Source organism: Elgaria multicarinata, chromosome 12 (assembly GCF_023053635.1).
Source record: "Elgaria multicarinata webbii isolate HBS135686 ecotype San Diego chromosome 12, rElgMul1.1.pri, whole genome shotgun sequence".
NCBI lineage: Eukaryota > Metazoa > Chordata > Lepidosauria > Squamata > Anguidae > Elgaria > Elgaria multicarinata.
Genome location: NC_086182.1, coordinates 5444671 through 5471461, shown reverse-complemented (window position 1 = coordinate 5471461; position 26791 = coordinate 5444671). Strand labels below are relative to the sequence as shown.

Genomic DNA, 26791 nt, shown 5'->3' with positions numbered 1-26791 from the left:
GAGGCTGGACAAGACCAAGGGTCCATCTAGTCCAGCACTCTGTTCACACAGTGGCCGACCAGCTGTTGACCAGGGACCAATAAAGCAGGACATGGTGAAACAGCACTCTCCCACCCATGTTCCCCAGCAACTGGTGCATACAGGCTTACTGCCTCTGATACTGGAGGCTGTACTTAGCCGTCAGGACTAGTAACCATTGATAGCCTTCTCTTCCAGGAATTGATCCAATCCTCTTTTAAAGCCATCCAAATTGGTGGCCATCTCCACATCTTGTGGTAGCGAGTTCCGTAGTATAACTCTGTGCTGTGTAAAGAAGGCCTTCCTTTTATCTCTCCTGAATCTCCCACCCATCAGCTTCCTGGGATGACCCCACTGGGTTCTAGCGTTATGGGAGAGGGAGAAAAATGCCTCCCTGTCCACATTCTCCACACCTTGCATGATTTTGTACACCTCTGTCAGGTCTCCCCTGAGCCTCCCTTTTTTCCAAGCGAAGCCGTCCCAGCTGCTGTAACTTTCCCTCACGGGGGAGATGCTCCCGCCCCTCGATCATTTTAGTCAGAGGAGGGCCTTTCCCAGCCCCTTTCGGACATGCCAGAGATTGACCCTGGGCCCTGCTGCTTGCAGCTCGATCCCTGAGCTGCACCCCTCCCTGTTTGCCTTGCCTCCAGCCAGCAGGCCTGACAGCATTGTCACATGTCCTGCTTTCCTCTCCCTCCTCCTCCTGCTCAGGGCTTCAACATCAGTCACACGCAGACCCGCCTCTTGTCCATGGCCAAGCCGGTCTATCACGCCATCATGAAGCACTCGCCCAAGAAGCCCGTCATTGTGTTCGTCCCGTCGCGCAAGCAGACGCGCCTGACGGCCATCGACATCCTCACCACCTGCGCCTCGGATGTCCAGAGACAGAGGTAGGGAGGGGGCCTGGCGTGACCACACCCCTCTGAGTCAATGCCCGCGTGTGCGAGAAGAGAAGTGGGGGTTTGCAACCTGTGTATGATTCCCCTCCTTTTGCGTAACTTCCCCTTCTGGCTCTGCCCTCTCGGTCTGCTTGAAATCTAACTCTGCCGGGCTCCGAGATTTACCAGCCACTGGCGACCTCATTTCAAGAATACCTTTACACCTTTTTTTGAAAAGCAAAAGTTGAATTGTAAGAACTACGGTTGCTGTAGCAGAAACGCAGCCTGCAATGCTGCCCAGGTTGGGGATGGTGGTGGGACTGCTCTGGAGCGATAGCGGCAACCCTCATCCGTCGGTGTCTTTGGCTACCAAAATGACGCGAGTGTTCTGAAAGCACGGACCCATCTCCTTCATGTGCATCTGACTGATGTCTGGGGTGAAGAACGCCCAGCTCAAGTCTGGGTCACAGGGTGGGACACAGAGGGGGGCGTGAGGGCGGGGGGGGGGGTCTCAGGCAAAGGGCAGCTGGAAGTTGAGGCCAGTCTGGGACGGAGTGAAGAGCCCCCCCTTTAAACGACCGCTCTTGAGTTGCTTTCCAACAAGGAGAGGCCTCCCAGGGGGGTCGAGTCTGTAGCGGCAGAATCAGTGCTTTGTGGATACCATGGGGTGAAACGAGAACTGCGTTCGCTGTTGTCTCGTGTTGATGGTTTCCTTCTGCCCCTTGGTTGCTTTGGTGGCAGGGGAGGAAGCTACCCCTTTTCAGTCTTGCAGGGGATGAGGTGCGACGGGGCATTTCAGTTCCTTCTCAGGTCCTGGTTGTTCCATTGTCAAGTGTGCTTTGAAATTTCTGCCCGTTGGCAGGTTCCTGCACTGCACTGAGAAGGATGTGGCTCCCTACGTGGACAAGCTGAACGACAACACCTTGAAAGAGACGCTGGTGAACGGGGTGGGCTACCTGCACGAGGGGCTCACCCCCATGGAGCGGAGAGTGGTGGAGCAGCTGTTTGGCTCAGGTAAAGCGGGGAGGGAGAGGAAGGCAACCGTTCTGTTTGAGGGATTAGGGAGCATCGTGGGCCATCAATGGGCACCTGCCTCTGTGACGTCCACTTTTCAACCTCTTCTTCGCTGCCACCCCCTACTTCTTTATCCGCTAAAAGAATTAGGAAATACTAAACCAGCCTTCCTCAACCTGGGACGCTCCAGATGTGTTGGACTGCATCTCCCAGAATGCCCCAGCCAGCTGGCTGGGGCATTCCGGGAGTTGTAGTCCAACACATCTGGAGCGCCCCAAGTTGAGGAAGGCTGTACTAAACCCTTGGGTGTGAGTGTGCCTGAAGTAACGGATATGACTGAGCAGATGTGGTTGCTAAAACAAAATAAAAACCAAATGTATTCACATAGGGAAAGATTTTCAGTTTGTTCTATGTTGTACACATACATCCACTTCCCTCAACCTCCCAGGGAATACTAAACCTCCTCCAAATCCTGTAACCCCACTTTCCTAATACTCTCCTGAAAAGAGCCTCTGCTGAACCTCACTCACTCCTACCCTCACTGACTCCCTCTAACTGCCCCAAACTCCCCCTTTCTCTCTCTCTCTCTCTCTCTCCCTATTCAAATCAACTGACCAATCAGATGACACCATTCTAACTCCCCCCTCTCACTTACTTATCATTTCCTGAAAAGAAAAGAATCGGCCACAGCAAATCCAAACCTGAGCCAAACGCTTGAATCTACACATATGAACGATGTGTATGTAACATATTAAAATACCGTTTTGTCCCAGGCACCCTAAAGAAACACCCCCTGACCATTGCAGCTGGGGCAAGTTCCAAATTTCTCAAGGCAATGACTGTGTCTGATGCCTTCCGTAGATCAGAGAAGGCCAACGGGGGACCCTGCCAATTTTTTAATTAGAAATGGTAAAAAAGATTCATGCACAAGGACTGCTTTTTTTTAAGTTGGAGGAAATAGAGGTATTCAAATGCTCTGACGTTGCATCTCCCTCGCCGACGTGCCCGTTCACGTGGCATGCAATGGAACGCTTGAGCCCCTGGGGTAGATCTGGGAAGCTTTGACTGGTAAATGGCATCAGCCTTGTGCTGGTGTCCAGCCGCTGAGTTTGCGTAGCGAATCCACTTCTCTCCTGCCCTGGGCCAGAGACTCAAGGGCTGCTCTACTCTGGGGAGCACAGCTGGCTGTCCCGGTGCACAGATCGAGGGAATTTTTGTGAGTTCTTTTATGTGTGCTCACACAATCTTTTTTTCTTTTCTTTTTTGATGAAGGATTTGGGGTGATTTGGGAATACAAATTTATAGTCCCCCACATGTTTTCAGACGTCGTTTCAGACACGTGTAGGTCAGGGGGGGCACTGTGGTGCCAAGGCTTTATGCCTGGTCATTTTTACACCGGATGATGTCTGGAGAGGGCTTAGGTGGCCGGCGCTTCCTGGGTCATCAACTGACGATTCTGGTGTCCCTGCGCCGGTGAGTTGGCCTCTGAATAGTTCCTCATCTTGTTGTGTTCTGCCCTTAGGTGCCATCCAGGTGGTGGTGGCATCGCGGAGCCTCTGCTGGGGCATGAACGTGGCTGCTCACCTGGTGATCATCATGGACACTCAGTACTACAACGGCAAGATCCACGCGTGAGTGGAGGGTGCCGCGGGGATGCGAGAGGCTGGGTCCTAGCGGGGCATGGAGGTCTCTTGGGTCCTCCTTGAGGAATGGGGGAGCCGCCGGGCAAAGCAGCTTTTCCTCGCCACAGCTTGAGAGGAGAAGGGCGCCCGGATGCGCCCGCTAAAGGGCAGCGTCTCATCTCGGCCGGGTTGTTGAAGGTGACGGTTTGTCAATGTGTGCCTTAAGCCTTTCTGCTGAGGCGCAAGTTGAGAGATGCCAGAACCTGGTCAGCCTGCCGGATGTACGTCTCCCGCTCCTTGAGCGACATTGATGTGCAGTTTTCAAGAATGGGTCTTCGGGTGTCTTGAGTGTCACTTTCTAATAATGTCCAGAGTGGCTTCCGTGGGGTCTCGGGGAGTGTTCAGGTGGAGTTCTGCTGTGATGTGAATTATGGAAGATTCTCTCTGACCCAGAGCTCGTGATTCAACCCGGCTGCAGATCAGAACATTGAAGTTAAAAGCAGGGGTTGCTGGCCCTGAGGATGAGTGAAACTGAAAATACGTGGTCAGTTTCTTCTACCCTCATAGTAGCCAGAGAGTGTGAGTGGAGCTTCCATGACTTAATGTAACCTTCCTCATCCTGGTCCTGCAGATGTGTTGGCCTTCAACTCTGGCTGGGGAATGCTGGGAGTTGTAGTCCAAGAAATCAGGAGGGTTGACTTAGTGGAATCCACAGCCATTGGTAGAAATGCATCTCTATCTCTGTTGCTTTCGGAACCTCAGCCCTGGTCTCTTCAGTCACTGGCAAATAAATCTGATTAACTTCATCCAGACTGAAACTCCTGACTGAGTCTGAAATTTTGCCTGGCGTGCATATTTCAGAACTCCCTTTCACTACATGCGCACGCACACATTCAGAGAGTGAGAGAGCTCTACATCCCTTGACCTCTGTTAACTCCGTGAATTATTCTCCTGTGTGCCAGGTATGTGGACTACCCCATCTACGACGTGCTGCAGATGGTGGGCCATGCCAACCGCCCGTTGCAGGACGACGAGGGGCGCTGTGTTATTATGTGCCAGGGCTCCAAGAAGGTGAGCAAAGAGGAAGCAGGGAGACGCCTGCCTAGTGTGGCGTAGTGGCTAGAGCGTCGGACTGGGAGACGGGAGATCCGGGTTCTAGTCCCCACTCGGCCCTGGAAACTCCACTGGGTGACTTTGGGCCAGTCACAGACTCTTGGCCCAACCTACCTCACAGGGTGGTTGTTGTGAGGATGAAATGGAGAGGAGGAGGGTTACGTATGCTGCTTGAGTTCCTTAAAAGAGGAAAAAAGGTGGGATGATGATGATGATGATGATGATGATGATGATGATGATGATGATGATGATAGTAATTTAGGAGCTGGGGCCATTTGGGATCGCTGGTTTCTTCTACGCACTCTCTAGGCGTAGTTTGTTTTGGAGCTGAGTTTCTCCTTTGTTCTGTTCCTGGTTCTTCACTGGGTCGGAGGGGTGACCTTCAGAAGCAGGCGGCTTGCTTCAACCCTAAAGCGCCGCTTTGTCTCTCCCGCCCCAGGATTTCTTCAAGAAGTTCCTGTACGAGCCCCTCCCGGTGGAGTCTCACCTGGACCACTGCATGCACGATCACTTCAACGCTGAGATTGTCACCAAGACCATTGAGAACAAGCAGGATGCCGTGGACTACCTCACCTGGACCTTCTTGTACCGCAGGATGACTCAGAATCCCAACTACTACAACCTGCAAGGTGGGGGAAGCGACGCCTCCGCCCGGTTATGCCCCCTCGTTTCTCCTCTCCTGCCTCAGATTAACGGAGGGACAATTAAAGCATGTTTTCGATGGGAGGCAAATGGCGAGGCCATGCATTAGCTTGTTACACGAGTCATAAGGAGCCTGCCATTCCCAAGCGCACCTTCCTTCCGGGCCTCCCCTGTGCTCCCAGCTCCTCCGAACGTGCGGCATCTGACTTGGTCGGTCCCTCTCCCCAGGGGTTTCCCACAGGCATCTCTCCGACCACCTGTCCGAGTTGGTGGAGCAGACGCTCAGTGACCTCGAGCAGTCCAAGTGCATCAGCATTGAGGACGAGATGGACGTCGCCCCGCTGAACTTGGGGATGATTGCGGCTTATTACTACATCAACTACACCACCATTGGTCAGCGGGGCACAGGGGGGCGGGGCGGGGCGGACCTCGGGGGGCCTGGAGCCCGGCACGCTGCGCTTGGCCCGTGGCCTGAAGCTGCTGCCGCTTTGTCCCAAATGCTCTTCCTCTTCATAACCCCCTTTCCCCTCCAGAGCTCTTCAGCATGTCGCTTAACGCCAAGACGAAAGTGCGAGGACTCATCGAAATCATTTCCAATGCGGCCGAGTACGAGAACATTCCCATCCGGCACCACGAGGACAACCTCCTGCGGCAGGTGAGGCACCGACAGGCATCCCCCCCCCCACCCTCCACTTCGGACCTTGGCTCTCCGGAGTGGGGCGTGTGTGTGTGTGTGTGTGTGTATAGAGTGCCTGGCTTTCTGGCGGGCAGCTTGATCTGGGTTGCCTTTACCCACCCACACTGGGTAATTTGGACTGACCTGCATGATACCAGAATATATGGTCTGTGGCAACGTCAGGAAAAAGAACGCATGGCTTGCTCTTGACCTGTTAGCGTTCTGTGCCATATGGTGGACATTTATTTTAGTATAAACCACAACCGGCTTTACAAGCATATGTGCTCGCTTCTGCTCTGAGCAGGACATTATAACGAGTAACGAAGATGATACAGAACACTATTATTATTTTTGTGTTTTGTTTCCTTTTTTTCTTTTTCTCCAAAATTGTATGAACCCAGTCTTTCGTAACAGTCTATTCAGCCCCAGTTGTTAGGGAACTGTCCTTTTTCATGTTACATCTGAAAACAAAAATGAATTAAAAAGCATCTTCTTACACAGCCGCAGCCAACCCTGGCCTGGCTTTGCCCTCCAGGTCGGCCTTCTCCCTCTCACAGCTGGGGACACAGATCGTAGAATCATAGAATAGCAGAGTTGGAAGGGGCCTACAAGGCCATCGAGTCCAACCCCCTGCTCAGCGCAGGAATCAAATGTACATGGGGGTCCCAGGCAGTCACCCTTCCAGACACTGACCAGGCCTAGACCCACTTAGCTTTATCTAGGTTGCAGCATCCCATGCCTTCACACCATGTGCCATAGATATCCCTGCCAAGCTGCAGTTTAGTCCCCACCGTAAAGTTTACTTATAAAAACGGAGCGATGGCATTCCGCCCGTTGATCGGCTGCGTAGACGTCGGAAGCGTGGCAGTGGCTGAGAGCTCATCCTGGTCATCATCCCCCCTTCCTCTGCAGTCCTCTAGTATCCCAACTCAGAGCGGGGCCCCACAAAGAGGAATGCTTTTCCAAGCTAGGCCTACCAGAGCTTGTCCTTACCTGTTTCGAGAAAGTCCATGAAGTCTGACTTCTTTAGGAAAGCTTCCTATAACAACTCCCCCCACCCCCACCCCAAACTATCCAGTTTTGAATGGGCTGGAAATGGCTACAGCAGAACAGCAACACGCCCTCTTTGAGCATCATCACACGGGGAGGAAATCGCGTTTTTCTTACCGTCACTTCTCCGCCTGTGCGTTTGTCCCCCATGACTTCCTCTCTCGAAAGAGGAAGGAAACCGGGTCCACGTGGCCCATTCAGGGGGCCGCTTTGATTGCGCTGCTTCTCCTGCACGCAGCAGGAGATGGTGGCAACTCGTCTTTAAAAATAAGTCGGGCTTTTTATTATATTATCATCGCGCAAAGAAGGCTAGAAGGGGCGGGATGCAGACGATGACGTGAGAGGGCCCCGCGAAAATCCATGCGTGCCCAGCAGCGAGCGTGCAGTAAAACACCCGTTTGATGGAGCTCTGTGTCAGGAACGCCGTGCTCTCAGGAGGCTTCTGGCAGCACGGTTTTTCTTACACCGGGGGCCTGTAGCCATTTCCAGCCCTTTCAAACTTGTTAGTTTGGGTTTTTTTTTATATGCGCACCTTATTTCAAAGCGTGCCCCTCTTTTGCTGCCAAATTTGGACAGGGGAGCAGCCGATGATGGGGTCTTGGGGGACGCTGTGGTCCCCCCAACCCTCAGCCGTTGCCTTCCTGAGCTACACCTTGGCCTGTCCTCCGTCCTGGGCCAGCCTGCCTCCCGTGCCTGCAGCTCCCCAAGGGCCCATCTCCTTGACCCACTGCTGCCGTCTGATTCCGTTTCGTTTTTCTACTGGGGGTTGCGGGGGGAGCCCCAGAGGAGACCGCTTTGGGGGCTTAGGGGCAGGCGAGAGGGCGCTTTCCGCCTGCTGAGTCCTGCTTCTCTTCCTCTCTCAGCTCGCCCAAAAGGTGCCTCACAAGCTGAATAACCCCAAGTTCAACGACCCCCACGTCAAAACCAACCTGCTGCTGCAGGCCCACCTGTCGCGGATGCAGCTGAGCGCCGAGCTCCAGTCGGACACGGAGGAGATCCTCAGCAAGGTAGGAGCGCCGGCGAGACGGCTGCCCGGGCAGTGAGCGACGCCCCAGGCGCTCTCTCCTTTTCTGGCCCAGTAGGAGCTTGGCTGGCTGGGGGAGCCCCCGGTCCGCCCCCCCCTTTTTTCGCTGCCCCGCCTGGGCCACTGAAGCCCCTTGGTCTGCCTCCTTCGCCAGGCAATCCGGCTGATCCAGGCCTGCGTGGACGTCCTCTCCAGCAACGGCTGGCTGAGCCCCGCTCTGGCTGCCATGGAGCTAGCACAGATGGTCACCCAGGCCATGTGGTCGAAGGACTCCTACCTGAAGCAGCTGCCGCACTTCACCTCGGAGCACATCAAGCGCTGCACGGACAAGGTGAGGGTGTGGGTGTGGGTGTGGGGGCCCTGCTCCACTTCGCCTCCGCAGGACGAGGGCTGAGACGCGCCTCCCTCCTGGCCACGCGGCTTTGCTCATGCCACCTCTGTCCACCCCTGCAGGGAGTGGAGAGCGTCTTTGACATCATGGAAATGGAGGACGAGGACCGCAGTGCCTTGCTGCAGCTGTCTGACGGCCAGATCGCCGACGTCGCCCGCTTCTGCAACCGCTACCCCAACATTGAGCTTTCCTACGAGGTGGTCGAAAAGGACGGCATTCGCAGGTAACGGGGGCGGGGGGGACCCGGCCAGCGCAATGAGAAATCCCAAGTTGGGTGTAGATCGGACGAGTGGGCTCCAGCGCGTATTCTTTCCTGCTTTTGACTTGGATGGCAGAATGTATGGGGGACAGGCAGGCTGGGGCGTGTGCTGAGTGAAGCACCCTGGAAAGTGATTGGGTGGAACCGAGAGCGAGTTGTGAGCCTGTGAGTGATAGGCAGTTCCAGTTGGCAAGCCCCCCCCCCTCCCAGTTTGCTGTTTGAGTATAATAATTCTGACCTGAGTTTACAGGTTTGTTGCAACAAAGTCAGTGTTCAGTGTGCTCTTTAAAAGTTGTGGACTCTTCTTATTGCTCCAGGAGCTGCCCACTCCGAGGGCTTCCTGTGCAGTAACAAAGGCGAAGAACTCCATCCGTTCCCTAAAGGAAAACGGTGCTGGCTGGGCTTCTGTGCCAGAAGCCGCCGCTTCCAGTGGGATTTGCTGCCATGCTGAGTCTTGAACCTCTTGCCTGTAGCGGACGAGGGAGGACACATAGGAGGGTGTGTGCGTAGTTGCAGTGTAGATGCTGAACTGGACCAAGGAGGGAGTGTCTGAGGCTTAATCTGGTTTGTTTCTCCAGCGGAGGGCCGGTGGTGGTTCTAGTGCAGCTGGAGCGAGAGGAGGAAGTGACAGGGCCGGTGATCGCACCCCTCTTTCCACAGGTATGTTGTGTTCAGCTAGCTTGTGACTGATGCAGAGAAGAAGGGGGGGTCTTCTTGTGGGAGGCAAAGAAGAGCCTGCGGGGGCTGGGAGAGCCCAAGTCTGGTGGAGCTGAGGGGCAGGGAGGATGTCGCTCTCTTCACTTCTGCAGAAAAGGGCCAGTCAAATGATCCAGGGGGCTGGAGCATCTCCCCTAGGAGGGAAGGTCGCAACTGCTGGGATTGTTTAGCTTGGAAAAAAGGAGGCTGAAGGGAGACATGATAGAGGAGTCCAAAACTGCACGGTGTGGAGGATGTGGAGAGGGAGACATTTTCTTCCCTCTCTCAAAATACAAGAACATGTGATCATCCCATGAAACTGATTGACAGGAGATTCAGGACAGATAAAAGAGCATAGTTAAGCTTTGGAATTCACTACCACAAGATGTGATGGCCACCAATTTGGATGGCTTTAGAAGGTGGTTGGACGAGTTTCTGGAGGAGAAGGCTGTCAAGGACTACTAGTTCTGACGGCTATGTGCTACTTTCAGTATCCGAGTCAGCATGCCTGTGCACGCCAGTTTCTGGGGAACATGGGTGAGAGGGTGCTGTTGCATTCATGTCCTGCTTGTTGGTTCCTGGTCAACAGCTGGTTGGCCACTGTGTGAGCAGAGTGCTGGAATAGATGGACCCTTGGTCTGATCCAGCATCAGGGATGATCTTTCATTCTCCCCGTCCACAGAAACGCGAGGAGGGCTGGTGGGTAGTGATTGGCGACTCCAAGTCCAACAGCCTCATCTCCATCAAGAGACTGACGCTGCAGCAGAAGGCCAAGGTGAGCTGAGCATAACCATGGTGTCCTGATTGTATCTAGGAGGAAAGGGCCTTGTTGGGAGGCACGAGTGCTGCCATTTTGAGCCTTGTGCTGGGCCAGGGCGAGCGAAAGGTTGCAGTTCAGGGGTGCCTGCCTTGGTCGTATCCTAGCAAAAGGGCCGTAACGGTGTGGTTAGGGTGTCCAATTGCAGGAGGCACTCATGGGTGTGACTTCATTGTGCTCTTCCGAACTGCAAGCAATTGCCCGTGTGAAATGATTGGGAGATTGGTGAGGGAGGGAGGCTTTACTCCACGTGCCATCTGGAGACAGAAGCATGGATGCATCTCAGGAAATCTGCCAAGAAGCGGACCTAGCTCCTCCCCCTCTCTCTGATTGGCCTTCTGTGCCTCTGTGACCAGGCCATCGTCCCATTTTGGGTCCCGGGAGTGGTTTGTGCTGCGTGCCTCCTTCGGAATCCAGTCTGCACGTGTTCAGGCTTTCTCAACAAGGGCTGCAGTGGGGTGGGGGGGGTATGGCCCTGGATTTTATGGGATGTTGGAGTTGGACCTGCCTTCAACCCTGAGCCCCGTTAGCTGAGCCCTTGTCGGGTCTGAAATTGGCAGCTGGGTGGGCTTGTGCTTTTGCCAATGCTCTTCCTGTATCTTTTTCAGTCATGTTGACTCATGCCCTCGTATGAGCACTGGGGAAAAAAATAGTGGGGCATATGATCAAGGCTCTGTGGTCCTTCCCTTGCTTGGAGAAGAGTCAACTCCTGGGTTCAGGAAATCCAGCATCTGTGTCAAGAGCTGGATTCCAATTTGCATAATTCTGGTTTTGCTGGTCCTGGATGGGGCAGTGAGGTTGTCAGGGTACTAGAGCCCAATCCCTGTATCTGGAAATTTCACATCTCCACCCCCATACACTTCTGATAATTCAGTAGGCCTTTCCCACACACTTGTAGTCATAAGGGGGAGCAACTTCCTTTTGTTTTTAAAAGAGAGTGTGAGTTCTTGGGAAGCTAAATTTTACTTATTTATTACATTTTTATACCGCCCAATAGCCGAAGCTCTCTGGGCGGTTTCATGCCTTTTGCCAAATGCAATGCTTTTCCTGCATTCCTGCAAAATTGCAAAATGCCTTCCCTCCTACTTATGTACTTAACTACTGAATCTTTTAAATCTTCTCTTCAATCCATGAGAATCTGAAACGTGAAAGTGACAAATGGAGCTTATCAGTGGCCTGCAAACCATCCGAAAGTGCCCTGTGCACCATGCTTTGCTCACTCTTCATTTGCCAGATACAACTCTGCATCCTTCCAAAAATGTGCCAGTTAGTCCAGCTTGTCTTTCCCACGGTGTGCTTGGAGCCCTATTTCTGAGCTTGCATTCCTGCAGGGGAGGGGTGGGCAACTTCTGGCCCTCCAGATGTTTTGCCCTACAACTCCCATGATCCCTCACCATTATCTATGCTGGCTAGGACCAATTCTAGCCTTACCAGAGTCCACTAATGTCTCACTTGATTTTACAAACTTTTTTTAAAAATTTTTTTTAGGTGAAACTGGACTTTGTGGCACCGGCCACTGGGACTCACAACTACACCCTTTATTTCATGAGTGACGCTTACATGGGCTGTGACCAGGAATATAAGTTCAGTGTGGATGTGAAGGAGGCAGAGAGCGACAGCGATTCCGATTGAGCCAGGCACGTGGTGGACATCCGTGCCGGACCATGTAGAGCGATTCTGAGCCTCCTTGGGGCAGGATGCCCAGCATGGCAGCCTCTGTGGACACTTCACGTCTGTGCTCTTGACTGTTGGACTCCTCCTGCTTCCTCCACCCCCCAAAAGCAGGCTTCTAATGGCTTCTTCCAGCAATGGTAGGAGCACCCAATGCTTCTGTTTTGTGTTCAGTACCAATTGCTGGAAGGTCTACAGGCATTGGAGGAATTACCCCTGTGCCCTTCCAGCAACTGGGGAAACTTTTATTTTGTATCTTTCAGAAACTCATGCAGTAGCTTTGTGTACAGTGTTTGAATTCCTATTTGTTTTCCCAAATAAAGATCTTTAGGAACAAAGTCTGGGATCCTTTCGTTGGGCCAAAGGTAGAGACTTTACCACCCCAAATCTGCAGGTGATTTTGCCTTCTTTCGCTACCCTTCTGCACTATGGGCTCTCATTGTGTTAGCCTCCAAACTGGGCCCATGTTTGCCTCTGGCTTGTAATTAGGATGCCGTCTGTTTCAGGTCCAGGAAACCAATGATAGAGATTCCTTAGCAGGAGCAAGATAGTACTTCACACTTCAGGGAACTCTAGAATATAATGTCCCTGCTCCTCAGTGTGACTAGTACAATGGTTACTGTGGCTTTGATTATTGCTCTGCTAGCAAAATGTGTACACAATATGCTTCTTTGTGCAAAGCACACATGCTGGATTTTGGACATCCCATGGTGGCCGCAATACACAAATCTGCCTGGATTGTATGAAAGTACTGTGTTTACAGTGTTCAAGTAAGCAACGTTGCTAGAATACATACTAAACACACAGTCAGGCTTGGTGATGGATACAACTGGCAGCTCTTTGCCTTTGCGGATTCCCTCAATGAATTCTGGCTTTACAAACAGCTGCTTCCTAGAGATGGATGAACTGACCCCACAGTTTGTAATTTGTCCCACATCCAATATGAACTCAGGTGAAAGTAAGCTTATAATAAGATCTCACAGTGCAGTCTTCCACGATCTGGTGCCCTTCAGATATTTGTGGACTACAATTCCCATTAGCCCCAGCCAGCATGGTTCATGATCAGGAATGCTGGGAATTGTAGTCCAGAACACCTATCTGGAACAGAAATGAACACCCAGCCAGCTACGAGAGAGAAAAGTTAAACGGGGGCAGATTCAAATCAACGTGGCCATTCTTCAATTTGTTGTATGGTTTCAGGTCCAATTTTTTAAACTGATCGGTTCCTTTGGCAAAGTAACTGAAGGGTTGAAGTAAAATTCCATGCCATGAGCATTGTGAACTTCCAGGTAATGCAAAATATAATTAAACTATTGTTTGTTGACATCAGGGCTCGTTATACATTTGGAGATGATAAACTCATTCAATTTGACATGGACTAATGTAGAGTTTCATCGGCATCACTACTTAGCAATTCCTTAAAACTACTCTTGCAGTCCCCAACAACATGGGTGTCGGGTTACCCCTCCATGTCCCTCTAGACACCTCCCCTGGTGTGGTTTTAAATTTCAAAATAATGAGGTGACAGGAAGCCCATCAAAGTGAAGTGTTTGCCTGTCTTCTTTATTGGGGTGTGTGTGTGGAGAGTCTGGATCTCCAGATGTTACTGAATGCAACTCCACCATCCTTGCCCAATGGCCATATGGAGAGGGAATGCCACGCATTCAATTTGGTGAGCGGCTGGAGGAAAACACTTTGAAGTACAACCGGGTGTCTATAGAAAGGTAAGTTTCCTTGATGCTGCCTGCTAAGGTAGTGCACATAATCGTAAAGGATTGATCAGCATCAGGCCTGGAGGGGTACCTCTATGGCTTGTTTTGTGTGGCATTGATCCAGTTACATGTTTGAACCTCACCAGTTTGCCTCTGAAATGGGTGTTTTGTTGAAGCAGTGGGTTCAAATTTTGTATTTGGAGGCTCAAACCCAACTGCTTTGTGTTCTGGTTCTTGGGCAAGTTGCATGTATTTTAGACTTGCTAGTTTGTCTTTGTGTGAGACGGGCTTCTTATGAATGGGCATGACCCTTCCTAGGGCAGTCATTTTGTGCCAGCGCCCACAACACTTTACTTTCTCAATGTTGCAAATATGTCCACTAGCCGAAGGTTGGCGATCCCTGCCATAACCACTTGCTTTTTCTCTCCTTTTAGTCACCTTCTAAAGCAGGATATGCTGTGGAATTTCTCCCGTATCTAGCAAGAATTTATTTTTAGCTTTGCCCGATACGTTAATTCATAACTATGAAATGCAGAGATCATTGCCGTTAAGCCCAAACCCCCACAAACATTCGTAGTATGGAAAAATAACCTCTGGTGAAGAGACACTTTCTTCAAGCCAGCCCACCTCGTTGCTGAGCTATGTTGGTACTTTTACCCTTTCAGACTCTACTTCAAAGCCCATTTAGAGACCAACAGACGCACAACAGCACGTGATCATTTTAAACATTTCTTTTACATAACGTCACAAGCTACCTAGCTGCAGCAACTGCTCCACACCCTCCCCAGACAGTCCTCAGTCTCTTCATTGACCTGGTCTTGCAAGAAACCCCCAGCTGTTACAAAAGCCTGTTGCTTCCCTTGTTTATTTTAGAAAAGAAGTTACAGGAAACTCCTTCCCATCACATGCAAATCTTGCTTCTGCACACGGGGTGATTTTCTAGCCAGCTGAAAGACAAGACTACCTTACTGGCCCATGAAGTCTGACTGGGCAGTAACATGAATCTGTACAGAAGGAAAACCAGCATCCTGCTTTTAGCTAAAGCCACTGTTTTTCTCCAATTGCGAATGTTCCTGAAATTGGGGTTGGAGGGTGGCGTAGTTCTTCGCGTGTTTTACATGATCTCCCACGTATTCGATGGCCTTTCTTGATGCAGCTCATCTTGCCTTGTGTGTCGTTGTTACAGTGCTGGAAGTGGTGGTGCAAAGACCGCGCCGTCATAGTCATGGGGATGGGGGGAGAATATTGATGCTCTCAGCACACCTCGGGGCGCTGGTATTTCCAGAAGGCCATTTCTCCGTCGTCGCTGCAGGTTGCCAGCAGTCCTGGCTCCTTGGGGTTCCAGGCCACGCAGTTCACATCCTGGGAGTGAGCCCGGGCCAGGTGGACAGTCAGGGTGAAGGTGGGCTGCTGCGGGTCCGAGAGAGGCTCCTCCTCAAACACGCGGATGGCGTCGTCTCCACAGGCTGTGGCTAAAGCACCCGTCAGGTGGCACCTGCGAGGGTTAAAAAAACACAAACAAATCGGATGGAGTATTGCTGGAGATGTCTTAATACAACGGTGATCTTTTTTAAAAAAAATAACACAATAAAATAACAATCTGAGAGCTCTCTGTTTTTACAGATACCAGTAAAGCAGCAGTTTCTGCAGCTGAAACTCTCCCCACAGCCTGAGTTCGATCCTAGCGGAAGCTGGTTTCAGGCAGCCGGCTCAGGTCAACTCAGCCTTCCATCCTCCCGAGGTCGGTAATATGAGTACTCAGCTGGGGGAAAGGTAATAACGGCCGGGGAAGGCAACGGCAAACCACCCCGCTATAAGGCCTGCCAAGAAAACGTCAACGAAAGCTGGCGTCCCTCCAAGAGTCAGTAATGACTCCGTGCTTGCATGAGAGGTTCCTTTCCTTTCAATTGTTAAATACACAGAGCTACAGAAGCCTGCCCAAAGTGACACCCTCCAGCTGTAGTCTAACACATCTGGAGGGAACCAGTTTGGGAAAGGTTGTGTTGGAGCAACGAAATATAAATGCTTTCAATAAGGTGCAGAGCTTTGGCTACTGCTCCCCCATTGATGCCCTAACAATGTTTTTTGTTGTTGTCTTATCTGCTGTTTCCCCATCTTAACTTGTGCTTTTTTAAAAAAAGGATTTCTAATGTTGTAAGCTGCCTTGACGGGTGTTTTTTTTTTAATTACTTTTAAACACTGTTCCCAATACAATTCCCCCACTCTGCTAGAGGCAGTTTAACAAGGCCTGTGTGTGCACTGTACCAAGAACCAGGGCAGAAGCAACCCTAGAGCTGCTGTGGGGTACAAAGAGGGAGTGTAATCAACGTCTTGAACACTAACCCTTCCACGGACCGCCCTGATCGTCTGTGTTGGGCAACTCTTCCCACTATGAACTGGCAGCTGCAGGATAGTGGCCAAAACGGCCTCAAGTGATGTATTTTTAATTGGATTTAGACTGTTATTATTCAGTATATATAAATCACTTTTCTTTCACCAGGGCCCTCAAGGCAACGTACAGTTAAAACTATTTTAACTGTCCATTTTCGGCATTTCATGGGGGGGAAACAAAAGCACAGGTGAAAAAGACTGGGAGAGGTGAGAATTTTGGAGAATTTCCTCCTTGGGGAGGGAGGACAGGCTTTCTACATACCTTTTTAAATGTAGCCAGTTGTTGAAGGGTCTTCTTTCTTTTTATTTATTTTTAAAAGCCCCCCCCCCCGGCATTTTCAGGAGCCAAGGAATTCTTCCTGAATGCTTGTTGGAGAGGGTGAGGTCACATGGTTACCAACAGGCATTCACTAAGAACTGCTGGACTCTTTCAAATGCAGAGGGAAGGGGGGGTTGTTTTTGAAACACTAAAAAATATGAAGAAGGCCCCTCAGCGACTCTTTAAAAAGGTATGTGGAAACCCTCTCCTTCTCCTCCTCCCCAAGAAGAAAAATTATCCCAAGTTCCCCACCCCCACCCCGCAAAACAATGCCTCTTTCACAGGCAGGGAGAAAGTTCCCAAAAATAGGGGGAAGGATTCGGCCCAGTACTAGTTAAAACACTGGAACTACAACAAATAAAAGGAAACAAAAAATTCTTTAAAACATGCCAAAACAGCATTACAATTCATCAAAGGCCTCAAGGAACAGTTTAGTTTGTACCCCCTGTCTAAGGGGTGGAGCCAACCTAACCTCCCTCAGGAGGGAGTTCCACAATCAGGGTGCAGCTACTGAAAAGGCCCTGTCTTGTGTACACCAACTTAGCCTTTCTAGGTGGTAGGACATATAACTGGGCCTCTAGTGTTGAATGCAAATTACTGTCAGACTCCTACAGGAGGAGGTAGCCTTTCATATATTCTTCCCCAAAGCCTTTTAGCTCAAAATCAGCACCCTGAATTGGGCTTGGAAACAAACTGGTAGCCAGCATAGTTGGATCAAGACCTATGTCAGATGGCCTCCAAGGCACAAGCCAGAAAAGAGTCTGGCCACCACATTTTGCATTAGCTGTAGTTTCCAAGCACTTTTCAAGGGCAGCCCCAGGCAGAGCACAATGCAGTAAACAAGATGGAATTAAAGCATGGATCGCTGTAGCCCAAACTGCCTAAACATTTTTGTGAACCGCCCAGAGAGCTTTGGCTATTGGGCGGTATAAAAATGTAATTAATTAATTAATTAATTAATCAATCAGTTGACAGTTCTCTGCCTGCTCCATCTCAACAGCACACCTGGCATTCCTCCTCTGGGGGAAACTATCTACTCCTCTACTGGAGTAGATAGTCGACATGTGTTTCTGCAGGTAAGTGTCCAAACAGCCAGCGCTCCTCCACCCCATTGCCTGCAGTAGCACAATCAGCACTTGATCAGAACGGATGGTCTACGGAGGACCTCAGCATGGCTTAGATGGACCCTGTTCAGATAGCACACTAAACCACGGTGGTTAAGTATTTTGAGTTAAACATTATGGCTTAGCAATAGTGAACCATTCCTAATCATGGTGACTACATCACCATGATTTAAACATACTCACTAATGATTTTCTGCAAAAATGGTTAATGGCCTAACCATGGCTTAGTGCGTGTCATCTGAACAGGCCCATGAGAAGCTGCCCCAGGGCCCCCTTCTCCCTCCCTCCCTTCTCTCCACTCACCATGCCACATCATAGATGGTCCGGGTGTGGAAGCCAGAGAGGGTGCAGACACATTTCCACGTGGGATCTGTGCCACTGCAGACCACACCTGCAAGAGATAAACAGCTCCTTAGCCTGGCCTGCTTTGCCTTGTGAGTTTAAAGCCTCTTGAGAAGAGAGGGCACTTTCAACGCTGAAGACCCAACCAATGTCAGGGGGAGGGAGAACAATCCCGTCACCCCGCCTGCTTTCTCTAGGTCAGCTTTCCCTAACCTGGTGCCCTCCGGCTGTTTTGGATTACAATGCCCAGCTTCCCCTAGCCAGCCACACTGGCTGGGGATGCTGGGCACTGTAGTCCATGTCTGAAGGAAACCAGGCTGGAGAAGGCTGCTTTAGGTGCCATGGATGCAGGTGCAGCAAAGTTCCCTCCTTCCCCATCTGCACCCCAAAACAAGGCAGCATTCTGCACTTTAAAGACCTTCTGAGGTCAAGATGTTTGCTCAAGCAGAGGGACACTTCTTCAAATTCCACTTATTAGAGCAAGACAGTTTAGTGTCCACAATTCCATGCAGACCCAGAGATTTGCAGCCACGTCATTCTCATCTGGCTGGGTGGTGGCAGAGGGTTAACTCCTCCCTTCCCATTTCAGTTTTCACTCTGCTTCGGAGGGGAGACCAGGGTCTCACCAAGAGGTCTGTGACACAGCTGGGCACCCTGCTTTCCGCTGAATACAGGAGCGCCATTCCCTGACTCCTGGACCCACATTGTAGATGCTGCCCCATGAATCAAGGAGTCTCCTGTTAAACGTCATCTCTGCTCTGACTTCAGTAGGGGGCGGCAGGTTCTCTCGGCCTCAGTCCTCCCATCTGCAACACGGGGCATAAAGATACTGACTTGCTTTTCACTAGGGCTGGGCAACCTCCAGATGATGTTGAACTACAACACCCATCATCCCTGACCACTGGCCATGCTGCCTGGGGCTGATGAGAGCTAGAGTTCAACGACATCCAGAGAGCTGCAGTTCCCCACACCTGCCTCAGAACGTCGTTGTGAGGATTACTACTAGATAATTCATGTGAAACACTTTGAGCACTTGAAAGTGCTATATAAATGATGGTTACAAGCGGGACCTGCAACAAAATTTTGCAGTGTGAAGCACTTCTGTTTAGGGTACAGACCAGCCATGCTCTCTTCCAGAGTACTCCCTTCCATTCCACTATTTATTTATCTATTTATTGCATTTCTATACCGCCCAATAGCCGAAGCTCCCTGGGCTCTCTACCCAAATTTCCCACTTCCCTCCCTCCAAAGCAGCTACAATTTCATCACCACTGTGACGGTTCAGTCCTCATTGGGCTGCTTTTGGGGGGGAGGATATCATGTAAGCCTTGGGGTTCCCCGGCACCTGCTGATATAGCCCTCATGTGTTGATGTTGATGAGAAGCCATGGCTCAGTGGCAGAGCGCAGGCTTTGCACGCAGCAGATCCCTGCTGTCAGACACGGTAGACAAGGCCGGGCTGGATGGACCCATGGTCTGGCTCAGTCTATGGCAGCCTCCTTCGTTTCATTATGGCTACATAAGGATCCACCCAGAGAATGATTTTGCTCTTCGCATTTATGGTGGTGATGATTATCCAATGAAGAAAGAGCACTGAGGCTTAAATAGGAAACCGTATGCTACTGTACTTCTGCACTGCTACCAATGAGTTCTGAAGGCTTGGCATAGGTCACTTTTGTGCAGTGCCTCAACCTCCCCATGGGAGCAACAGAAGAGTCCATGAGGCATCTGCCTCTGCAGCTGCCTCATGGAGAAGCAGGCGGCCCAGAGGGCCTGAACGGACCTGCTCCGCCCTCGCTGGGCCACTGACCTTGCTCGTTCCCCGGCTGATACTGGCGCCAAATGCGCACGGTCTTGTCGTCGCTGCAGGAGGCCAGGCGCTCCCCGCTCTGGTCAAAGGCCAGGCTCCACACCGTGGACTCGTGCCCCTCCAGGGTGCTGAAGCACACCCAGTCATCCTCCTCTTCCCGGTACAGCTTCACCGTGTCATCGTAACTGGCTGATGCCAGTAGCTGGGAGGAGAAAGAATGAATCCTGTGTCAGAAGGAAGCATCTCCCAGGCAGAACCGAGAGCAGGACAAAATACGTGACAAAATACAAAATATTTGTACTGTACACTATGGTTTTAAGCATGTGGCATTTCAGTCTTTTTACTGTTTGTAATCAGAGAAACAGTAAGCAATGAGAGGAAGTTGATTATTGGGCTGATTAAAAATACAATCAATAAAAATAAATATATTTATTTTCCTTCAAATGCCGGTGTTGAGTTTAGCATTCCAGCCGACAAACCTCATGTAAAACAGCAGCAGGAGGCTGCCCCAACTGTGTGAATCCCCCACACGGATTTTTTGTGCTGGCTTAAGGTACAAAGCAGGAGGCACGACAAAGAGTAAGTTCTGAAATGGCAGGGAAGCAAGCGAGATTTCTTAAACCTCTTTTGAGAGACCCTGGCCTAGGTTCAGGACTGCCACCCAACGGCTTCTCAAAGCCCATTGGTGCCGCATTCCCTCCATGCCCAGGGCTGCCAGCAGCCCCACCCCGTAGGAAGGGAGCCCACTCACCTCCTGGTTGGGATGCCAGACGACGTGTTTGACATCCTGCGTGTGGGAGTTCAAGACACTCATGCACTCGTACTCGTCTTCTTCATCCACTACAACACAGAACGGGGGCAGGGGTGGGTGTCGGTAAGCAAAGTTAAAAAGCCACATCATTGTAGCAACAAAAAAAATCTGTGCGTGTAGCAAGAAGCCCAAATGCCTTTATTCCAACTCCTTTCCCCCAAACCACTTTCTGGGCTCTCACCTTCCCAAACCCAGACACTCTTGTCTCGGCTGCAAGTGGCCAGGAGGTTGCCAGATGGGGCCCAGGCGACGGACTTCACCTCGTTCTCGTGGCCTTCCAGGGTGGCTACGCACTGACAGAGAAAGGGTGGGGGAGATATTTCTTATAAGACAGGCAACCAGCAAGCACCGAGGAAAACAAACAATCATAGGGGAGTATATCCTACATATTGGCTCAATTTGGTCAACAGTATGAAAACTCTACTCAACGGTTGAGTTTCTAAGGGGTCCTCCCCACGCAACATGTTCTAACTCCACTGTTGTGTGACTGTGGGCTACTGTGGAGTTGAGTCAAATCCATCGCGACGTTTGATTGTCAGTTCTTCTAACATCTCTCTTCCCCCGGTCCTCCACCACTGCAAAAAATCCCAGCAGCTCTCCTAGAGTGGCACTCGCTCCTTTTGCCGCTCTTGCCACGGAACCCTGCAGCCAGTGGGAAAAGTCAACTCAATGATACAGAAAACTCCACTGAGCCCGCCACACAACGGCTGTGCAGAAACTCTCCTCTGCACAGCGTGGATATTCTGTGTGCAGGGTCCCCCCCCCCAAAAAAAAACTCCACCGTTGCATGGAATTTTCCCACCAGACAACACATTTCTCAGCGGTGGTGTAAAAACTCCACCGTGGAGTTCTAAAACCACCGTTGACTAATGTGTTCTCTGAACTTGGCCACAGAGTTTATCCTGTCATTAATATTAGCTTAATCTAAAACACATGCTGTTTTTATCGACTCATGTTGAGAATTGCTGCTCTGACTGCTTGCAATAAGTAATTTTGGTTGACCCAACTTTTTCTCAGTGTATCAATTATGAGTTTTATCGGTCGTTTTACAGATTCTGTCTTTGTTCTTCTGTTATGGCCCATATGGAAATAAAATCCTGCTAGTGTACTGATGTCCCATTTTGTGTTTTAGTAGGAATGGGAATAAGAATGAGTGGTGAAAAAGGCTGTATTCAATTAATCAATATTTAAGTTATCAAACATCACCAAATAACGATCAAGTGTTTTTACAGCATTTTTTTTTACTAGAAAGCAGAAAAGATCCTTTTATCAACAAATTCTATACGCTACTTATAAAATGAACTTTTTTAAAATAAAATGTTTAATAATGCTAGGTAAGATTTCTATAAAAGTGAATCATTCTTCTCTTTGACTTTTATCCTGGAACACCTGGCTCAGCCAAGAGTCACCATTTTTGTGTCATAAAAGCCGGCATGGTCAGCATTTGACTGGGACTCAGGAGACCCGGGTTCCAGTCCTCACTCATCCATGGAGCTCACCGGGTGACTTTGGGCCAGTCACTGACTCTTCGCCTAACCTACTTCACAGGGAGAATTTTTTTCATTTTATTTAAAGTGTTACAGAAAAGAAAACGAGTACAAACAGTCCCCTAACACTTAACATCAAAGCAACAATTATATAGATATATATATAATGTACAAAGAAAAGGAAGAAAAAGGTTGATTGATATAATTACTAGGGGAAGAAAGCTTAATCGATAACATGGAGAAGAGGAGGATCATGTATACCTAAGAGGTTACAGACTCTCTTAGACCCACATTGGTTGTTTATTTATTTATTACATTTTTATACCGCCCAATAGCCGGAGCTCTCTGGGCGGTTCACAAAAACATATGCAAGTTATGTGTCCGTGTGAACAAGGCTGCATGGCAACAACGTGAACCTGTTGTGCAGAACCCCTGTGCATTGCAAAGGATTCTGGGGCTTATTCCAGACACACCCTCCGTTCATGCTGGGGCCTGGCCAGGCTTGAACTTAGCTCTCCCCGTCACTCCCTCTGAAATGAAAACATACCCAACATTCCCTAAACCTCTGTGTTGCAGGAGATCAGTAGTGGTGGGCAAGTTTCTATCAGGCAAGCTACAGCTCCTTTAAGTTACTTTTATCATTTTGAGAAGTAAAAAATTTAAGTCAAGCGCAAGGACCCATTAGTTTAAATTGTACATCACACCATCACATTCTTCCTTGATTTTACATCTTAGACTAAATTTTAAAGCATGAGATAACCAGCACAAAAGCAACCAAAGGGGTGATTCATGTTACCTCAAAATCCTCTTGGTTTTTCTTCCAAATACAGGTGGTAGCATCAAAGCTGGCTGAAGCCAGGTAGTTCCCGCATGGAGACCAGGCCACCTTGCGGATGGTCCTTTGGTGTCCTTCGCCCAGCACAGACTTGCACACCCAGGCGATGCCTGCCAAAAAAAAAGCCAGCAAGCAGTGGGCGTTGTTGCTGGGTTGCAGAGTCAAACCCCATCGCTTGACCCTGGCACTCCAGGAGTCACTAAATACCTTTTTTTATTTAAAATGTTTATTTAAAATAAACCAAATTAAACAGGTGCCTAGCTGCTCCAGCTTTGCTATAGGATCAGATCCACCTAAAACATTCAAAGAATCAACAGCTGCAACTACCAAATGAGTTTTTTAAAAAAAGCAAGACTCTTTGGCTCAGTTCAGAAAACACATTTTTCAATGGTGGTTTTAGAACTCCACGGTGGAGTTTTTATACCACCGTTGAGAAATGTGTTGTCTGGAGGGAAAACCCCATGAAACGGTGGGGGTTGTTGTTTTTTTAAAAAAACACTCCACGCTGAATATCCACGCTGTGCAGACGAGAGTTCCTGCACAACCGTTATGTTGTGTGGAGGGCTCCATGAAGTTTCATGTTGCGTTGAGTTGACTTTTCCCACTGGCTACCGAGTTCCCTGGCAAGAGTGGCAAAAGGAGAGAGTGCCACTCTAGTAGAGTGGTCGGGATTGGTTTGGTTTTTCCCCCAGCAATGGCTGATGGGATACCATCGGGAGGACCAGGGGAGGAGAGAGGGCCAAGGAACTGCCAAACGTCGTGTTGACGTTTACTCAACTTCATGGGAGCCCACAGTCACACAACGGTAGAGTTAGAACATGTTGTGTGGGGAGGACCCCCTAGAACATGAGTGGAGTTTTCACACTGCATAGAGAAACATTTTGTCTGAACTGAGCCTTTTAAGTATTAAGGGCAGTGGGGAGAGAAATCTAAGGTCCCCAGTTACCACTCTGCCAGCTCCCAATCTGCCCACCCAGCTCCAAAAGATTTAGCACACTCTCTTTGCCACGGATTGACTAAGAGGGGCAAGATTAATCAGGATCTACCCAAATCAGAATATACCCATTTAATGAAACAGAAATTAGATTTCTTTTAAACAAGCACAAACAACCTACACATGTAGTCAAGGAAATAAACAAAAAACACACACAGACATTGATTCTAACATCCGATACTTGCCCTAGGTTATATAATCATGTCAGGGATGCTTTAGGGTGGATTCCTGCATTGAGCAGGGGGTTGGACTCCATGGCCTTGTAGGCCCCTTCCAACTCTGCTATTCTACGATTCTAATAGGTAGGTAGGCTATATCATACACCAGTGCAGAGGATTCACAGCTGCAAAGGGTCCGACATCCAAAGTCTCTCTCTGCCCTCCTGGCAGAAATGCAGCATGGAAGTCAGGAAGCAGAGCTACTCTTAACCAAGGATTTGATTGTCTTTTTTATGTGCTTCCGTCTTCAAGAATACTAAACACATTGGCATTCTGAGACAGTCCTCCCCAACTTGGTGCCCTCCAGATGTTTTGGACTTCCCCTCCCATCAGCCCCACCCAGCATGGTTAATGGTCAGGAATGCAGTACAAAACATTTGGAGGGCAGCAAGATGGGAAAGGCTGTTACCTTACCTTCTTTCCCCCATATACGGATGCTACGGTCCCCACCGCAGGAAGCTAACAAAGTCCCTGTAGGGTTCCAGGCTAGAAACCAGCACCGGGAATCTGGGTGTGCTGGGATACGGGACAGGAGAGTCAAGGAATCCTTCATCATAACACCAAGCGATCACACTAGAAACTCTAAAACAGTAAAGAAAATGGGATTTCTTTAAGCAGGTGGACCGATTTAAAACAAGCCAATGCTCACCTCTAAAAAAGAAAGGAATTATTTACATTCGCTTTTCCATTTCCTGAACAAGAGTGCATATTAACTGGTTGCTGTAACAACTAAGACACATTGAACTGAAATTACATAAAGCTTTTATAATACCTTGAACCTAACTGAAATCCTTGGATCATGGAGTCCACATGCCTTTTGCACTACACCAGTGGTTCCCAAAGTGGGCAGTACCGCCCCCTTGGGGGCGGTGGGATTGCATAGGGGAGCGTTAAGCGGCAAGGGGGCGGCAGGGGGGCACTAAGAGGCAAAGAGGTGGCAGGGGGGCGCTCGAGGTGGTCTTTTCCGAGAAGCGGCTCTCCAGAAGGTCTTAAAACCCAGGGACATTTTTATGGGAGAAGGTAGTTTGGTCCCAAGCCATATAGGGGAAGAATTCACACATGTATTAATACCGTTTAAGAAGAGTCCTTTTATTGAAATGTTTCAAAAGCACCAAAACGCTAATGAAGAGACATATCCTGCTTGGTGTGCCCCTGCTGCAAAACAGAGGTGTTTGCTCTCTTTTCCCTCGGCAAGCCTGAGGCGGGTGCTTCCCATTTAAAGGGGCCACGTGCAGGGGGCACTGGGCATGAGTTTGTGGAACCAAGGGGGTGGTTACCTGAAAATGTTTGGGAACCACTGGTATAACTGAACACAATATGTGTCTGTAGTAAGAATTGAAATGATACGAAACACACATGAATTTCTCAATACAAATAAATGTTCTCCTGGGTCCAAACGGTTTAAGAAGAATCCTTTTAACAGTGAATTGAAATGTTTCAAAAGCACCAAAACACTAATGAAGAGACATACCCTGCTTGGTGTGCCTCGTCATGCCAGCTGCAAAACAGAGGCATTCGCTCTCTTTTCCCTCCCTCCCTCGGCAAGCCTGCGGCGGGTGCTTCGGATTTTGAATAAATATTAAATTAATTGTTACTGTTTTGAATTTTATTGTTATTATCTTCCTTAGTGGGTTGTTGAAAACCGCTATTCTGAATAATGATTTTTATAGTGTAGGGCAGGGGGCACTGGGCATGAGTTTGTGGAACCAAGGGGGCGGCGACCTGAAAAAGTTTGGGAACCACTGCACTACACAATCAAGTGCCTGGGATAAGGGAGGCAACTGTGGAATTAATGAGTCTCTGTGATACTCAGACAACGCAATCTGACACATATGTACTCTGAAGTAAGTCCCACTGGGTTCAGTGGGACTTACTCTGAGGTAACTGGGTACAGGACTGTGTCCAAAGGTTGTTGTGGGCAAAGTGCCCAGAACTTTCCAGAAGCAAGGATGGCAGTTCCTGCGCTTCTCCCTCGGACAGAGAACTAAGGCAGCCATGATGTCTAGCAGACAGTTAACTGGGGATGAAGGAACTGCCAAGAAATAGGGAAATTACTGGCAGTTCCTGGGGTGGGCATGGGGCTGTGGAGAGGAATAAAACGGATAAATGGGGGCTCGTGGCCCAAGACCCCTTGTCCCGTGTTCCCCTGACGTTTGGCAGATGTCATCCTCTCCTCAGAGGTTAATGCAGCCATTTCAATATTGGTGCTTTTGTTCTGCTGTCTGTTGTTCATCCCCCCCCCCAAAAAAAAACATCTTCTGGATGTGGAACAGTACATAAGGACTGTAAATAAATACTAAAGAAAACGATATGCCTGCAAATCTCATCCATTTCTGAGCAACAGGAAAAAAAAGAGGAAGAGCAATTTTGCGATTTCCCACGATAGTAAACGGGACGCCCGAAGCGTGGTGGCTGGAGGATGCTGGGAGTTGTAGTCCAACGCCTCAGGAGGGCACCGGGCTGAGGAAGGGCTGCCCAGGCTCAGGCTGGAGGGGAAATGGGGACCCCAAGGGGGGAAATGGGGCACCTGGCCTCCCCCCTGGCTTTGGGGAAGGGAGAGGGGAGAGCGACCCCAGAGACCCCCCTCCCCAGCAACCTAGAGTAGGCCATGAGGGGGCGGACCAGGCCCTCCGCTCCTCACCTGGTGGGGCTTCGCCTGCGCTTCCCTCCCTAATGCCCTCAAGGGGACCTCGACGCGCCTGCGCACTGGGGAGTGTAGTTCCAAACAGCGGCCTGAGGTACTACGACGGCCGCTATGCCTGCTGGGAGTCGTAGTCTTTTTTTTCTTTTTTTACCCCCGGCGTTGAAGTAAAGCCTCCACATAGAAACTACAACTCTCAAGAGACGTTGCGAAACTCCCCGTTTTTGTGTGAGAAGA

At 49.9% G+C, this 26791-nt stretch overlaps 2 protein-coding genes across 2 annotated transcripts in view; one reads left to right on the top strand and one right to left on the bottom strand.

Annotated features, from left to right (window-relative positions):
* The window catches only part of SNRNP200 (small nuclear ribonucleoprotein U5 subunit 200), a 55076-nt gene extending 42867 nt beyond the window's left edge, over positions 1-12209 (top strand). The window contains exons 33-45 of the mRNA XM_063139365.1: positions 730-908; positions 1759-1910; positions 3433-3541; positions 4495-4603; positions 5085-5274; positions 5516-5680; positions 5821-5942; positions 7877-8020; positions 8192-8368; positions 8491-8651; positions 9266-9347; positions 10066-10158; positions 11689-12209. Coding sequence (XP_062995435.1) covers positions 730-908; positions 1759-1910; positions 3433-3541; positions 4495-4603; positions 5085-5274; positions 5516-5680; positions 5821-5942; positions 7877-8020; positions 8192-8368; positions 8491-8651; positions 9266-9347; positions 10066-10158; positions 11689-11832 — 1827 coding nt within the window. The 3' untranslated portion in view covers positions 11833-12209. The remainder of the gene's footprint in view (positions 1-729; positions 909-1758; positions 1911-3432; positions 3542-4494; positions 4604-5084; positions 5275-5515; positions 5681-5820; positions 5943-7876; positions 8021-8191; positions 8369-8490; positions 8652-9265; positions 9348-10065; positions 10159-11688) is intronic.
* Positions 12210-14434: 2225 nt separating this feature from the next.
* On the bottom strand, positions 14435-26613 carry CIAO1 (cytosolic iron-sulfur assembly component 1). The gene is made up of 8 exons (XM_063138839.1): positions 26555-26613; positions 24328-24495; positions 22663-22811; positions 20561-20672; positions 20320-20408; positions 19569-19770; positions 17721-17808; positions 14435-15078 (listed from the first exon to the last, which is right to left on the bottom strand). Exons 2-8 carry the CDS (start codon positions 24467-24469, stop codon positions 14838-14840), a joined length of 1023 nt encoding a protein of 340 aa, XP_062994909.1. The 5' UTR covers positions 24470-24495; positions 26555-26613; the 3' UTR covers positions 14435-14837.
* Between the last annotated feature and the right edge of the window lie 178 nt (positions 26614-26791).